This window comes from Ovis aries, chromosome 24 (genome assembly GCF_016772045.2).
Source record: "Ovis aries strain OAR_USU_Benz2616 breed Rambouillet chromosome 24, ARS-UI_Ramb_v3.0, whole genome shotgun sequence".
Lineage (NCBI taxonomy): Eukaryota > Metazoa > Chordata > Mammalia > Artiodactyla > Bovidae > Ovis > Ovis aries.
This window is the reverse complement of record NC_056077.1, coordinates 39,388,934-39,403,793: the sequence shown is the minus strand read 5'-3', so window position 1 is coordinate 39,403,793 and position 14,860 is coordinate 39,388,934. Positions and strand designations below refer to the sequence as shown.

Genomic DNA, 14,860 nt, shown 5'->3' with positions numbered 1-14,860 from the left:
TGGCTCTCTGTGCCTCAGCCTCTCTTTCTGCGAAGCGGGGGCCTTCAGGTCTGCTGGGGTGTGGAGAAGACCCCTGTGCCCTTGTGCCTGTCCATAAAGTTTAATTAAAGCGGGACCCAAGGAGGAGGGGCCGGGGGAAGAGCTAGGCTCAGGCCTGCCTGTGTGGGGTGGAGCTGGGCGTGGGGGGGTCTGGGAGGACGGCTTGGAGACTTGCAGCCCAGGAGAGGGAGGGGCAGCCCCTTCCAGCCAACCCCCCTTGCCCTGCCAACATGAGACGTCGTATCGGGGGTCCTGGAGCCACTGAGCACCTCCCAGGAGGGGGCCTGGAGGAGCACAAGGGCACAGTGGCCCAGGCAATGTGAGTGGCGGCTGCCCGTCTCGCCTGCAGAGCGTCTGGGAGCAGCGGGGTTGCCTCCTGGCTCCATGCGGAGCACGTCCGCCTCCCGGGTGGTGTGGCTTCTCGGCCAGGCTGAAACCTCAGCACAGAGGCCGGGCGTGTCCCGAGTGCCACGTCTGTCTCAGGAACACAGGCCAGGGGGTCGGAAGCGGACATCCTCCAAGGCTGGAGGGAGAGGTGCTCGTCGTTGCAGACCCTGTCCTGGGCCCACCTGGGAGGCTGGGTGGCTGGGGGACCCAGGGTGTCCAAGCCTCCAGGGCAAGACCCTGCCCAGGGCCACAGCCTTTCACTCCCAGACTGAGCTCCATCCTGAGTCCTGTTCGGCTCCCCAGCTCCAGATGTGGCAGGAGGTCCAGGGCTGAGCCTGGAGGGGGGTCACGCCTGGCTTCCCGGGTCCCCCAACACACATTGCTCCTGGGTGCCCATCTGCTGGTCAGCCTCCAGCCGGCAGGGACAGAATTTCCCCATGACCCACCTGGAAGCAAAGAAGGCTCCAGACTCTGAGACCCCAACTGAAACTCTCTATGGGGAGCAAAGAAGCGGGGGTAGCCCACCAGAGGCTGGGGAGCAGGTAGGCAGGCGGGGCTGCTGGAGGAAAGGAGATGAACCAGGCAGAGGCGGGGATGGGCGTGGCTATGGGCCAAGCTCAGAGAGAGTCAAAGCAGCTGTGGGCACATGGGGTCCCTTGGGGAGCGGTCCCTCTCCCCGCTGCTTCTGTGGGTGCCCTGACCCATGCTCCGGGGGGGCGGAATCAGGAAGTAGGGGCGCCACACTCAGTGCCCGATGCTGCCACGTCCCATCTCTGTCTCCGGTTCCCTACAATGAGTGTGTATCCTCTTCACAATCAGATAAATGATTAAAGGTTGTTACAAAAACAAACTGGTCAGTATTTTAGGGAAAAAAGCTAGACACCGAACTTCTCCAGTGGTGCTGGAGAAGACTCTTTAGAGTCCCTTGGACAGCAAGGAGTTCAAACCAGTCCATCCTAAAGGAAATCAGTCTTGAATATTCTTTGGAAGGACTGATGCTGAAGCTGAAACTCCAATCCTTTGGCCACCTGATGGGAAGAACCGACTGATTGGAAAAGACCCTGATGCTGGGAAAGATTGAAGGCGGGAGGAAAAGGGGGCGACAGAAGATGAGATGGTTGGCTGGCATCACCAATGCGATGGACATGAGTTTGAACAAACTCTGGGAGATAGTAAAGGACAGGGGAGCCTGGCATGCTGCAGTCCATGGGGTCACAAAGAGTCGCACTCGACTAAGCGGCTGAACAACAACGTCCATTGAGGATCAGTTAGCTCCTTTCCTCCAAAGATACAGATTTGAATTGAGGCAAGAGCCAGAGAGGAAGGACTTCCTGCCACCCCACGGGGCTGGCCCCACAGCTGCCTGTGAGACTGGGGTGGCGGGACAGAGGAGCTGTTCACCCAGGAACGTTCATTTTCATCAGCCATCAAATGAGAGGATGTTGGAACCTCCTCCCAGAAGGCAGTGGTTCATGGGACACTCAAGTGCAGCACTGGTACACAGAGTGCTCAAACCACCCCTCCCCCCACCGCATCTGTTTCCCTCTCAATCGTACCCGCCGCCGCCGCCGCCCTCATGCAGTCCTCCAGTCTTGTTCCCTGCTGCAGCCGGGGAGCATCTTAAGACACAAGTTACGTGACATCACGTGTCCGCTTAGGTTTGCGTCCAGCGCACTTTTTCAAGGTGGGCGGGATAAGGACTCTGCAGTTTCAGTACTGAGGGCCCAGGTTCAGTCCCTGGGCAGGGAGCTAAGATCACATAAGCCATGTGGCATGGCAAAAAAAGGAAAGAGAGAGAGAGAAAAAAAGAGAGAGATGAATAGAGAGGACAGATGGCCCTGGGGGGCGCGGGCCTGGCAGCAGGGCAGTGGGGCAGTGGTCCTCTCCTGGGCTCCCCATCCGGCCTCCTTTGCTTTCTCTGCAGAGCGGCCACCATGGGCTCGGTGGGTAGCCAGCGCCCCCGGGAGGCCAGCATGGCGAGCACGCCCCACGGGAGCGTGGTGATGAGCTTCAGCTTTGACAGCGGCCACCTGGAGGAGGCGGCGGCCGGGGCCACTCAGGCCCAGGGCAGTAGGACCAGGAGCATCCCGATTTTCACGGACTCTGGTGAGTGAGGGGCAGCGGAGGCTCGGGCTTGGGAGTCCCCCCGAGCCTTCCTGGGATGGGGAGCCTCGGTGAGGGGATCACTGAGCCCGGGGAGCGCACTGGTCAGGATGGATTAGACCTGCTGCAGTGACAAAGGAGCCCACGGTCCCGGTGCCTTCACCAGCGCCGTGTGTCCAGGCGTGTTCAGGGAAGCCTCCGTCGTAATGTGGGCTTCCCCGGGGGCAGGTGCACTGACCCGCGTGCAGACTTCTGTGTGCAGGCGACGCATGTTGTGTTGGCCACGTTCATTAGCCAGAGCCAGCCTTGCTTCACTTCAGCGCAGTACCCAAAAAGACTGATGTGAGATGCCAGGAGCCTGTTTACTCCCTGAATGTGTGTCCTAGGGCAAAGACCTCAAGCTCTCTGAGCCTCGGGTTCCCTCGGTGGAGGAAATAGGCAGACTTGCAGAGTGGGCAGCATGCGGGTCTGGAGGCAGGCAGATTTGGGTTCCAAAGAGCTCCCATCTCTTTGTCTGCTCAGGGACCTTAGGCAAGTCATGAAAACACACTAACCCTTTCCCCAGAGGCTGCAAAGTCCTGGTGCGTTGATGTTCACACCTCTTCTTTGCTCCCCAAAACTTAAATACTGAGATGCAGAGTTAACTGTTACGAGCACACCTTATGTTGGATGATACAGGGGTGAGAAAGTGAATAAAATAAGAGCATTTGACTACTGTAGCCCGCCAGGCTCCTCTGTCCACGGAATTCTCCAGGCACGAACGCTGGAGTGGGCAGCCATTCTCTTCTCCAGGGGATCTTCCGGACTCAGGAATCGAACCCAGGTCTCCCACGTTGCAGGCGGGTGTTTTACCGTCTGCGCCACCAGGGAAGCCCTAACACACATACACACACGTGCTCAGATCAGAATGAGGAAGAAACGCCTGAGCAGCCAGTCTTCCTGTCTGCCTAGTCACACGACGGTAGCCGGTGTTTATAACTCCTTTCTCCCACCCCCCGCCCCATATTCCCTGTGCCCTCCAGCAGCACCTTAGCCGGTCAGGGCTCTTTTCCTGAAGGCTCTGGAGCGCTAGCAGTCCTGCTAGATGTGGGTTGGTGTCGTTTTCCATGGACTGTATCACGTAGAGCGGACATCCTGAGAGAGGCCGTGAAGAATCTCCCATCTTCCAGACCCACACATCTGGGAGCACCCGGATGTCCCGGATGGTCAGGATCAGCCCCCCTGCCCCCAGTGGGCACAGCAGTTCTGTCCTCTGCAGGATCACTGTGTCTTGGGGTGGAGCCATCCCGCCCTTTAGAAGGAAGCCCCCTGCGCCAGTGGAGCCTGGAGACATGGGGTGGGGAGCGAGCGTTCTGCTGTTGTTCAGTCCCCCAGTCGTGTCCGGCTCTTTGCGACCCCATGGACTTCAGCACGCCAGGTTTCCCTGTCTTTCATCATCTCTCAGAGTCTGCTCAAACTCATGTCCATCAAGTCAGTGATACCATCCAACCATCTCATCCTCTGTCGCCGCCTTCTCCTCCTTCCCTCAATCTTTCCCAACATCAGGGTCTTTTCCAGTGAGTCAGCTCTTTGCATCAGATGGTCAAAGGATTGGAGCTTCAGCTTCCGCATCAGTCCGTCCAATGAATATTCAGGACTGATTTCCTTTAGGATTGGCTGGTTTGATCTCCTTGCAGTCCCAGGGGCTCTCAAAACTCTTTCCAGCACTGCAGTTTGACCGCATCAATATCACTAGTTAGGGGACCTCTGCAGGTTGTAGTGATTCCGCCTGCTCTAACTTCCACCGTGGTTCGTGGGTATGAGAACACTAACTCTAGGAGAACCAGCCCCATGTATTGGACACGGACTTAAGAGTGTAGACAGCCTTCCAGAGAACACTGTCTCAGCCCCACTGGTTCTTGACACCCAGCTGGCCCTGTACTGAGTCCGCAAAAAGCCATTTCAGCGTTCTGTCCAGCTAGGCGCTGCGGTGGCCATGATGATGAGGGTCACAGAGGCGGAGAGGGTCGCGGAGGCGGTGGTGAGGGTCAGGGAGGTCGTGAGGGTCGCGGAGGCGGCGGGGGCCGGGAGGCGGTGGCCTCTTGGTGCTGGGCGGCGGCGTGGTGAGGGCTGCTCTGGCCTGGCGTGGGTGGTTGTGGATCTGGTGGCTTCGATGGTGATGACTCGGGCGGCAGCGGCCGTGAGGGTGGACAGTGGCCCGGTGACCGTGGCCCTGGCTCTAGTGGCTGTGAGGTGATGCCAGCAGCCGTGATGCACAGCTGGCTCTGCCAGCCTCGGCCCTGGGATGGACGGCAGCCATGGCGACTGCCGCCCGGGTGAGGAGGGACCACGGTACGGGGATGGTGGTGGTGGTGGTCCGATGGTGGCAGCAGCCACAGTGTTTTGTGACTTTCGATCCTGGCCGTGCTGGCAGGGGTGTGGGCAGCTGCGGCCACAGGGATGGAGAGTGCCCACCGTCGGCGTGGCTTCAGGGGCTGAACGTGGCAGGCGTGGCCATGCCGATGGCGGTCACGGTGGCGGCTTCGGTGGCAGGGACACCGGATGGTGGGATGCCGCGTCTGTGGTTCGGTGACACTGAGTGGCTACGGCTGTGCTGGTCACGGAGGGGGGTGGCGTGGTTCACTGTGCCCGTGGCGGCAGCCTGCAGCCCAGCCTGGTGGCCACTGCCACGCACGGGCCTGTCCGCCTCTCGCCCGACGTCTGGGTTTGTCGGCAGAGGAGCCGGTGCCTGACGACCGCTACCACGCCATCTACTTCGCGATGCTGCTGGCTGGCGTGGGCTTCCTGCTGCCCTACAACAGCTTCATCACCGACGTGGACTACCTGCATCACAAGTACCCAGGTGGGCCCCAGCTGCGCCCTGCCGTCCACGCTGCCCTGCTCGCTCGGCTCGGGCCTGCTGCCTCCAGAAACCCTCGGGCAGCACCCTGCTCCGGGGGCCCATTGTCTTCAAACTCTAGCTCGGCTGTGAATTGCTGTGTGACCCCAGGGCAGCCCCTCGCCCTCTCTGGGTCGTTAGCCCCTTTGGGGCAGAGGGAGGAAGCAGTGCTCTGTGGGGGCAGGTGCAGTGGGCGGGGCTCCTTTGAGCCCCGGCTGCCCCCTCAGCGTCCCCCACCGCCCGCAGGAACCTCGATTGTGTTTGACATGAGCCTCACCTACATCCTGGTGGCACTGGTGGCCGTGCTCCTGAACAACGCGCTGGTGGAGAGACTGAGCTTGCACACGAGGATCACCGCGGGTACGCTGCCTGCTGCCCACCGGCTCCCAGCCTCCCCTCTGGCCACCACGCACCCCTCCATTCCCTGCGCCTCACTCTCCTTGTCAGTCAGATGGGTGCGCCTCCTCCTAGGAAAGGAAAACCAGGTTGGGCTCGTGGGGTGCAGCGCATGCCGGCATGATGCCCGTTCCTGGGGAGGCTGCTGTGTGCCCCACATGTGTCCCGGGGCCCTTGCTCTCCCCTGCTTTTTCTCTACCATTTGTCTCCATGGTAACATTCAGCTTCAAAGTCCAGCTCAAAAGGCACCTCCTCCAGGAAGTCTTCCAGGTGCTCCTCTGAGACCTCTAAGATGTCCTGCCCTCCCAGTCCTAAGGGGAACAGCAGAGAGAGAGCACTCAGACCTGGCCCTGTGTGGGGGTGAGGGGGCTCCCCCAGCCCACTGCTCACTGCTCTCCGCTCTGGCCTCTCCCCACCCAGGTTACCTCTTAGCCCTGGGCCCCCTCCTCTTTATCAGCATCTGCGACGTTTGGCTGCAGCTCTTCTCTAGGGACCAGGCTTACGCCATCAACTTGGCCGCTGTGGGCACCGTGGCCTTCGGCTGCACAGGTAGGGCCAGGGGGCTGAGGTGGGTTGAGTTGTGTGCTGGGGGAGTGTTATACAGGGTGAGCCAGGCTCAGAGCTGGTGTGTGTTCACATGCACACGGGTGTGTCCACTTTCACACATCACACACTGCACACCCACAGGGCTGTGTGCGCTGGGCACGCAGTGTCGGAGCACCTGTGCCGCGCACATGTCCACACGCCCAAGTCTTATGTGGGCATTAAGGCACCTCCCTGGTTTTCTCAGGCATCAGCTGTGCTTCACAAACTCTCAGGCATATATTCCGTGTCAGTGTTTCTCTTGGGCAGTAGCTTTCCAATTTTTTTTTAAAAAAAAGCTTTTTATTTTGAAACTATTTCACACTTGTGAAAAGTTGCAAGAATAATATAATGAGTTCACATATACCTTTCACCTTATTGTTGTTCAGTCGCTAAGTCACGTCCAACTCTTTGCGATCCCGTTGAGGGCAGCAGGCCAGGCTTCCCTGCCCTTCACTGTCGCCTCGATTCACCAGTCATTAATATTTTGCCACAAATGCTTTCTTTCCTTCTCTGGCTTTCTCTGTCTCTCCCCACTTCTAAAGTAGCTGTATGTATAAATTTCCCCATTCAGTTCAGTTCAGTTCAGTCGCTGAGTCGTGTCCAACTCTTTGCAACCCCATGAATTGCAGCACGCCAGGTCTCCCTGTCCATCACCAACTCCCAGAGTTTACCCAAACTCACGTCCATCGAGTCGGTGATGCCATCCAGCCACCTCATCCTCTGTCGTCCCCTTCTTCTCCTGCCCCCAATCTCTCCAAGCATCAGGGTCTTTTCCAATGAGTCAACTCTTCGCGTGAGGTGGCCAAAGTATTGGAGTTTCAGCTTTAGCATCAGTCCTTCCAAAGAACACCCAGGAGTGATCTTTAGCATGGACTGGTTGGATCTCCTTGCAGTCCAAGGGACTCTTAAGAGTCTTCTCCAACACCACAGTTCCAAAGCATCAATTCTTCAGCACTCAGCTTTCTTCACAGTCCAACTCTCACATCCATACATGACCACTGGAAAACCATAGCCTTGACTAGACAGACCTTTGTTGGCAAAGTAGTGTCTCTGCTTTTGAATGTGCTATCTAGGTTGGTCATAACTTTCCTTCCAAGGAGTAAGCGTCTTTAAATTTCATGGCTGCAATCACCGTACATATATATAAATGTAAAATAATGAACATTTTCTCTTTAAACCATTCAGGAGTTACTCCAGACATCGTCACACTTTTTGCCATAATACTAACAGTTCAGGGTGTTTCACTATAGTAACAGTTAAACCTAAGACGTTTCCCCTAGAACCGTGTCTACAATTGCCCAAATCAGGACACTGCACACTGACACCACACTGTCATCGAATCTGTAACCCATGTTCAGATTTTACAGGCCGTCCCTATAATGTTCTCTATAAGTTTTGTCCTTCTGGCCCAGGACCACGTGCTGCATTACTGGTCTTTAATCCAAGTGGCCCTCAGTCTCCCTCTTTTACGGCAGCAACGTTTGCAAAGGTCTAGGCCAGTAGTTTTGTTGATCACAACTTCCATGAAGAAATGCATTTCACATTATGACTCAGCAAACGTGTGTGTGTGTTTATAAATGGAATCAAGGCTTTGTGAAATCATATTCTCAATCCAGGCTTTGTACACAGGTCTGCTCTATTTTTTAAAAAATCCTGGTGACAACCACGAGATCCTAGGTTGCCAGTCCTGCTCCGGGGCTTCCTTCTAGACGTGGAGTCATTAGACTGTAGGGTGTGAGCCAGGGTGGCTTTATCATCCCCAGAGGCTGCTGCAGTTCTGTCTTCAAATATATATATACTTGCTTGCACGGGGTCTTAGTTGTGGTGGGTGGGTTCTCTTAATAGTTCCCTGACCAGGAATTGAACCCAGGCCCCCTGGATTGGGAGCGTGGAGTCTTAGCCACTGGACCACCAGGGAAGTCCCTGTACTTGTGTCTTATTGGTCAGGATGAGAGAGGTTATGCTTGGTAACAAATGAGCCCAGAAATCTCAGTGGCTTTGCAGAGCCAGTCTTACTCCTGACTCTTGCTACACATCCAGCCTGTCCCTGGGGGACCTTCCACATTCACTGGTACTGACGGTGGCGCTCCATTTGTAACACGTGGCCTTGTCTGTAGCTGCCCCTGAGGGGACAAAAAAAAAAAAGACTGGAAGGCCAGGTGGGCTTTTCCTGCCTGGTCCCGGAGTGATGTGTGTCATTTCTGCTTGGCTTTCAGTGATCAGAGGAGGTGGGGGAGCCTGGCTCGCCCAGGGTGGGGACACGGAAGGCAGGCAGTGCTGTTCCCGCCACCCTGCACAGTGGCTGCGCCACATCCCTCTGCCCCCAGCGGTGTTCATGTCCTTTCCCCACCCCTGCCAATACAAGTGTTCTTGAACTTCTGAACAGGGGATAAGTGGTGTCTCACGGTTACCGCTTTCTCTCTCTCTCAAGTGCAGCAATCCAGCTTCTACGGGTACACAGGGATGCTGCCCAAGAGGTACACGCAGGGGGTGATGACAGGGGAGAGTGAGTATCTGCAGACCCCAGGAGTGGGCGCTGGGCTTTCTGGGCTCTGAGACCCTCTCCCTGGGACTGAGGCGGGGCTCAGGAACCCTGGGCACATGGGGCAGGGACGCCTGGCTGGAAGCAGGGGCGGGGCTCCCAGACGAGGAATGTGGCTGTGACGGGCATGGCCTCCTTGGTGTGCAGTCCTCCGGGATGTGAGGCACAGGTGGGTCTAGAGTGTCTCGGAGCGCCTGTGTGAGGCATGCGCTTTGTGTCTGTGTGTGCATGTGTGTGCGCGTGTGTGGGGTCAACCCATCCACACACGTGATGTCGAGTGCCGTCCCTCAGCACCAGGCTCTCCTCACAGCCCCAGACCCGTGAGCCACCGCCGCTTGGCATCTCAGACTCGCTACCCCAAGCCCACCGTGTCATTTCCCAGGGCCTCAGTGAACTGCACCCCCACGCTCAAACCTGAAAGTTACTCAGCACCCCATCTTTCTGCAAGTTGTGTGGGCCTGCCTGCCTGCCCTCCGGCTGAGCCCTTCTCTCCAGCCCCGGGTCCAGGCAGCTGACCCCCTCATGCGGTGCCCCTCTTCCGCACAGCTGCAGCTCCACCCTCCACCCAGCCCCAAGCAGCAGGGGCCCCCAGGAAGGTACCTGGCCTGCTGTGACTCCCCACCCACCTGGTTCCAAGCCCACAACTTCCTTTCAGCTCCTCAAATAGAAACACGCAGAGCTCATGCCAGCACCCTGCCAGGGATGCTCGCCCTGCCCTCTTCCCCCGCCTGTACCCCCAAATCCTGGTGTTCTTCTATGCGACCTTGGGGTCTCTCCCCTCCAGCCTCATAAGGAAAGGGCCTGTGTGCACCGTCCCCACTGTGTCCTCAGGGCGGGGCGGTACTAGGCACACAGCAGGCACTCCATCTATGCTTCCAGTGGGGCGGGAGGGGGTGTGAGCAGGCGGCGGCCTGGGGAGGGGCGGTCTGCGTGGATGCATCCTGTGGGCATGTCTTAGGGTTGCGGTTTAGCTTGTGGGGCGGGGCCGAGCGGGCGGGCGGGGCCGAGCGGGCGGGCGGGGCCGAGCGGGAGGGCGGGGCCGAGCGGGAGGGCGGGGCCGAGCGGGCGGGCGGGGCCGAGCGGGCGGGCGGGGCCGAGCGGGCGGGCGGGGCCGAGCGGGAGGGCGGGGCCGAGCGGGAGGGCGGGGCCGAGCGGGAGGGCGGGGCCGAGCGGGAGGGCGGGGCCGAGCGGGAGGGCGGGGCCGAGCGGGAGGGCGGGGCCGAGCGGGAGGGCGGGGCGGGTGTCACGGCCCCTCCTCCGCAGGCACGGCGGGAGTGATGGTCTCGCTGAGCCGCATCCTCACCAAGCTGCTGCTGCCTGACGAGCGGGCCGGCACGCTCATCTTCTTCCTGGTCTCCGCGGGCCTGGAGCTGCTCTGCTTCCTGCTGCACCTGCTGGTGCGGGGCAGCCGCTTCGTGCTCTACCACACGGCGCGGCCCCGCCACTGCCGCCCGAGCGGCAGGGCCGGCTACCGCGTGCACCACGACGTGGCCGCCGAGGACGTGCACTTTGTAAGTCGAGAGGTCGGGGTCTGGGGGCTCCGGGCACGGCCGCCACCCTGTCCCAGCCGCGGCTCCCCTCCCGCTCCAACTCCTTCTGTGGCCTGAGGCCCTTTCTCACGGGCCCTCCTTCCTCACGTGGACCACGGTTCCAGTCCCCGGCGGCACACATGTCTGGGTCCTGAGCCCCCTCTGGCTATGACAGCCCACCCCTGAGGCCTTAACACTCCCCCCTCACCCCCCCAACCCCCCGCCCACGCCGGCTGTGATGGACCACACCTGCGGCCTGAGGTCCGTGCAGAGCCGTCCTGGGGGCTGGGGCACGCTCTGGTGGCAGGGCCGTCTAGCCCGTAGAGGGCCCAGGGATGGCAGGTGTGGGGGCTAGGCACAGGGGAGCCGGGGAGCCGCCCAGGAGGAGGGCAGGGCAAGGGGAGCCAGAATGTTCTCGAAGGAGTAGTTCCCACGAGTCGCCCTCACTGGGCCCTGGGCTGGGGACACAACAGTGAGCCAGAGGCCGGCCCACTGGGGGCCCCCCTGATGGTCAGGGAGGCTCCCCAGATGGCTCTGGGCTGAGACCTGACCCGTGCGGCTGGAAGGGCGTGGGGGGTGGAGGGGAGCACAGGCCCAGAGGCTCGGAGGCGGGGACCCGCACGCAAATCCCGTCCCCCTCCCGTCCTCCCTCCAGGAGCACCAGGGCCCAGCGCTGGCCAACGGCGGGTCCCCGAAGGACAGCCCGGCCCACGAGGTGACGGGCGGGTGCGCCTACACGCGCTTCGACGTGCCTCGGCCAAGGATCAGGCGCAGCTGGCCCTCCTTCCGAGGTGGGCGGGCCGGGCCCGGTGTCGGGTCTGCGCGCGGGGCGGGGCGGCTGCTCCGGCGGGTGCCCTTGGACTCGCCGCCCTCTGACCCCGCCGGCCGCCCACAGCCCTGCTCCTGCACCGCTACGTGGTGGCCCGCATCATCTGGGCAGACATGCTCTCCATCGCCGTGACCTATTTCATCACGCTGTGCCTGTTCCCGGGTCTCGAGTCCGAGATCCGCCACTGCATCCTGGGCGAGTGGCTGCCCATCCTCCTGATGGCAGTGTTCAACCTCTCTGACTTCGTGGGCAAGGTGGGCGCCGCCCCGGGGGAGGGGAGGGCGCCCCCAGTTGAAGATGCACGTGGCTCCGGGTGGGGAGGGTGGGAGCGAGCCATGGACCAGACCAGGGGCAAGAAGAGGGGCAGGTGGCACTGGCCCCGGGCTCACTGGTGAGGGGTCTCTGGTAGCACAGGTGTGGACACACGCAAGGAGGCAGGAGCACCCAGAACTGGCTAGCCTGTCATTGGGCTTTTCTAGAGGAACACAAGGCTCAGAGAGGGAGAGCCATCTGCCCACGGTCACACAGCGGGGAGGTCTGAGAAACTCCGAGCCAAGCTTAGGTAGCGGGTCCAGCTGCCGCTGTTTCCTGCAAAGTGATACAGTTGGGCCTGACTCCTTGGGCCGCTGTGTCCTTGTTTCTCAAATGGGGTCACGAGCTCACCTGGTGAGGGCGCTGTGAGAACTGAGGCAGGACACGACTTGTGTTTAGCTGGGTGCCGAGCACACCGAGCACACCGCAAGGCCTGTGTGTCGCCATAGTGAGGGGTTTGGCTGGTTTCCGGAGGCAAAAACGGGAAAGGACAGGGACACGGCCTGAGCCGGGAGCGTCCAGGGACAGGAGTGGGTCTGGAGAGGCGAGGGCAGAGACTGGGGCCCACAGGTCCGTCTCCCTGCAGATCCTGGCGGCGCTGCCCATGGACTGGCGGGGCACCCACCTGCTGGCCTGCTCCTGCCTCCGTGTGGTCTTCATCCCCCTCTTCATCCTCTGCGTCTATCCCAGCGGCACACCCGCCCTCCGCCACCCGGCCTGGCCCTGCGTCCTCTCCCTCCTCATGGGCATCAGCAATGGCTACTTTGGCAGCGTGCCCATGATCCTGGCGGCGGGCAAAGTGGGCCCCAAGCAGCGGGAGCTGGCAGGTAAGGCGCCCCGCTCTGCCCGCTTGCCTGTGAGACTGTCTACCGCCAGGCAGGGAAACCCAGGCCTGTAGAAGTCAAGGCCACACCGCAAGCAGTTGTGTTTGGGTCCCAGCGACGAGTCAGCTCGCAGCTCGTAGGCTGGGACGTTTGTCACCCCCCTTCCTCATCTGTCCCATGACGGCTCCGTGAGCCCCTGCCTCGAGGCAGGCACTGTGCTAGGCTCCAGGGACACAGCGACGATAGGCGCAGTCCCTGTGCTGATGGGGTTGACCGTGAGAGCCGACAGAGCACACAAAGACGCGCTGTGCTGGAGGAACGCAAAGCAGCGATGGGACGGAGGAGTCGGGGTCGGGCCTCACGGTGGAAGCACGGCAGTCTGGCAAGGCATCACGGGGAGGCGGCTGGAACAGAGCCCTGGAGGAAGGCGTGAGGGGCCAGCCACGTGATGGTGCAAAGGAAGTGGCGGGACTAGCATGTGCAAAGGCCCCCGGGGGCCAGGGAGGTGGCGGGAAGAGGTGGGGGGAGCCTGGAAGGAAGCGCTGGTTCTGGGATCTGTTTTGACTGTAGGGCCTGCAGGGCCAGCTGACTGACTGGGAGACGGAGCATGAGAAGGGGGCGGGGGTGTGGTCAAGAAGGACTCCCAAGTTTGGGCCTGTTTCCAAGGGCAGGAAGGCTGGACGGTTGTCAAGTGAGACAGGGGGCTGAGTGGGGAAGGGGCACTGGAGGTGGGTTCTGGTCAGGGTACCTGTGGGAAGCCCGGTGGACACTCCACGTCATCCTTGACAAGGTAGGAGGCTGGAGAGGAGGTGCAGGCCAGGCTGGGCCGCCCAGCACATGCCGTCAAGGTGGGGCAGCCCTTGGGCGGCAGGAACTGGCCGTGGTCACCAAATCACCCCCCGAGGAGCAGGGCTTTGGCTCCAGCTCGGGCTGTGGCCCGCCACCCCCCAGGGCCCCCCACCCGCTAAGGCCCAGTCCTGCCCACAGGGAACACCATGACCGTGTCCTACATGACGGGGCTGACGCTGGGCTCGGCCGTGGCCTACTGCACCTACAGCCTCACGAGGGATGCCCACCGGAGCTGCCTGCGCCCCTCCGCCGCCAACGCCTCCTTCCCGGCTGGCCTCTGAGCCCCACCTGGGGAGGGCCGCCGGGACTCCCCCCATCCCTGCCTGTAGTGCCTGGGGGCGCCCAGCCGCCTCCCTGTGCCGAAGCCACCACTTTCTCCGGGCGCTCTGGCCCCAGGGCTCTGCCTGGCTCTCGGACATGCTGCCCCGGGTGCGGCTGTGCTCCGCGCTCCGTCTCACGCCTGCCCCCGCCCCCCACCCCTGTCTGGCAGGCCCTGCTCTGTGGGGGGTTACTCACAGCCGTCCCTGCCAGGGAGAGCAGACCGCCAGCCCATGTCCCCTCCTGGGTCCGCTCTGAGGGCCCCACAGCCCTGACCCCACTGTCCGCGGCACCTCCTCCTCCACTGGGGACCCCGCTCCCACAGGCCTCCCCCCACACCCCCGCTACAAGGGAGCTGCAGCCTGGGTGCACCCACCCCACGCCAGCACCACCCAGGCACCCTGGTACCCCCCTGACGCCACAGGCCTAGGGGTCTGTCTGCCCAGGGAGCCCGGTCGATCTCCCCGTTTCCTCCAGCCACCTATGGTACAGGAGGGGACAGTTTGAGAGCCACAAGCAGGGCCCACAGCCTGGCTGGAGTCACACCCCTGACCTAGGCCTTGAGCCCTGTCCAGCTAGGGACAGATGTGCCCAGGGGTCCCTGGCAAATAGAAGGGGGGCTGTCCCTCCAGAGCTCCAGGCTGGCTCAGCACCCCGAGCTGGGGGGATTCCCCGGGCATCCTGCCAGCGGCGGGCTTCTCCAGGGGCAGAACAGGCGCCCTCCCACCCTCTCCGGGTCCCGTCCACCTGTCAGTCCACTGACTGTACCGCACTGGCCATTAAAGATGAAGGCAGAGCCTCTGCCCCACCACCGCCTCCAAGTCACGTCTGTGCTGCTGCCGTCTCTGCCCGCCGGGGAGGGAGGAGGGGTCCTGGTGGGGCAAGGCTGGCAGCGACTGGGACCAGTCTTCCCCGCACGCACGTGGCGGGCCCAGGGCAGATCTGTGAGGAGGGGCGCAGACAGGATGCACTCTGCGCTTTCAAGGGCGCTTGGTGCCCTTTAGCCCCAGGGCGGTCAGAGGGGGCGGCTGGCGCCCACTGGAAACGGGGGCGGAGAAGGCCCGGCAGCTCGGCCGTCATCTGGGGTCAGAGCGAGGAAGCGAGGAAGCGGGCGGGGGGCGTTCTGGGGTCAGGCCTCGGCTCTGTCGCTGACAGACTGTGCCTGGAGCAGATTCCTCCGCTGTTCTGTCTCAGTCTCCCCAGAGCCGGGTCGGTCTACTCTCTGACCGTGGGCGCATGGGAGGAGGGTTGGGGAGGCGGAGACCCGGC

At 61.6% G+C, this 14,860-nt stretch overlaps 1 protein-coding gene across 1 annotated transcript; it reads left to right on the top strand.

The window, feature by feature from the left end:
• The first annotated feature begins 2,280 nt into the window (after positions 1–2,280).
• On the top strand, positions 2,281–14,412 carry SLC29A4 (solute carrier family 29 member 4). Its single transcript, XM_027961676.3, has 10 exons — positions 2,281–2,532; positions 5,246–5,371; positions 5,654–5,767; positions 6,224–6,352; positions 8,820–8,894; positions 10,194–10,441; positions 11,115–11,250; positions 11,355–11,542; positions 12,187–12,427; positions 13,412–14,412. The coding sequence occupies exons 1-10, from the start codon at positions 2,361–2,363 to the stop codon at positions 13,552–13,554; spliced, it is 1,572 nt and encodes a 523-aa protein (XP_027817477.2). The 5' UTR covers positions 2,281–2,360; the 3' UTR covers positions 13,555–14,412.
• The last annotated feature ends 448 nt before the right edge of the window (positions 14,413–14,860 follow it).

What these genes read in the sequence shown, in the direction of transcription:
- SLC29A4 (XM_027961676.3), top strand. Translation starts at nt 2,361, where the DNA reads ATGGGCTCGGTGGGTAGCCAGCGCCCCCGGGAGGCCAGCATGGCGAGC. An exon ending in TCTCTGACTTCGTGGGCAAG is followed by an intron (nt 11,543 to 12,186) that starts GTGGGCGCCGCC and finishes GTCTCCCTGCAG; the next exon opens with ATCCTGGCGGCGCTGCCCAT. An exon ending in CAAGCAGCGGGAGCTGGCAG is followed by an intron (nt 12,428 to 13,411) that starts GTAAGGCGCCCC and finishes TCCTGCCCACAG; the next exon opens with GGAACACCATGACCGTGTCC.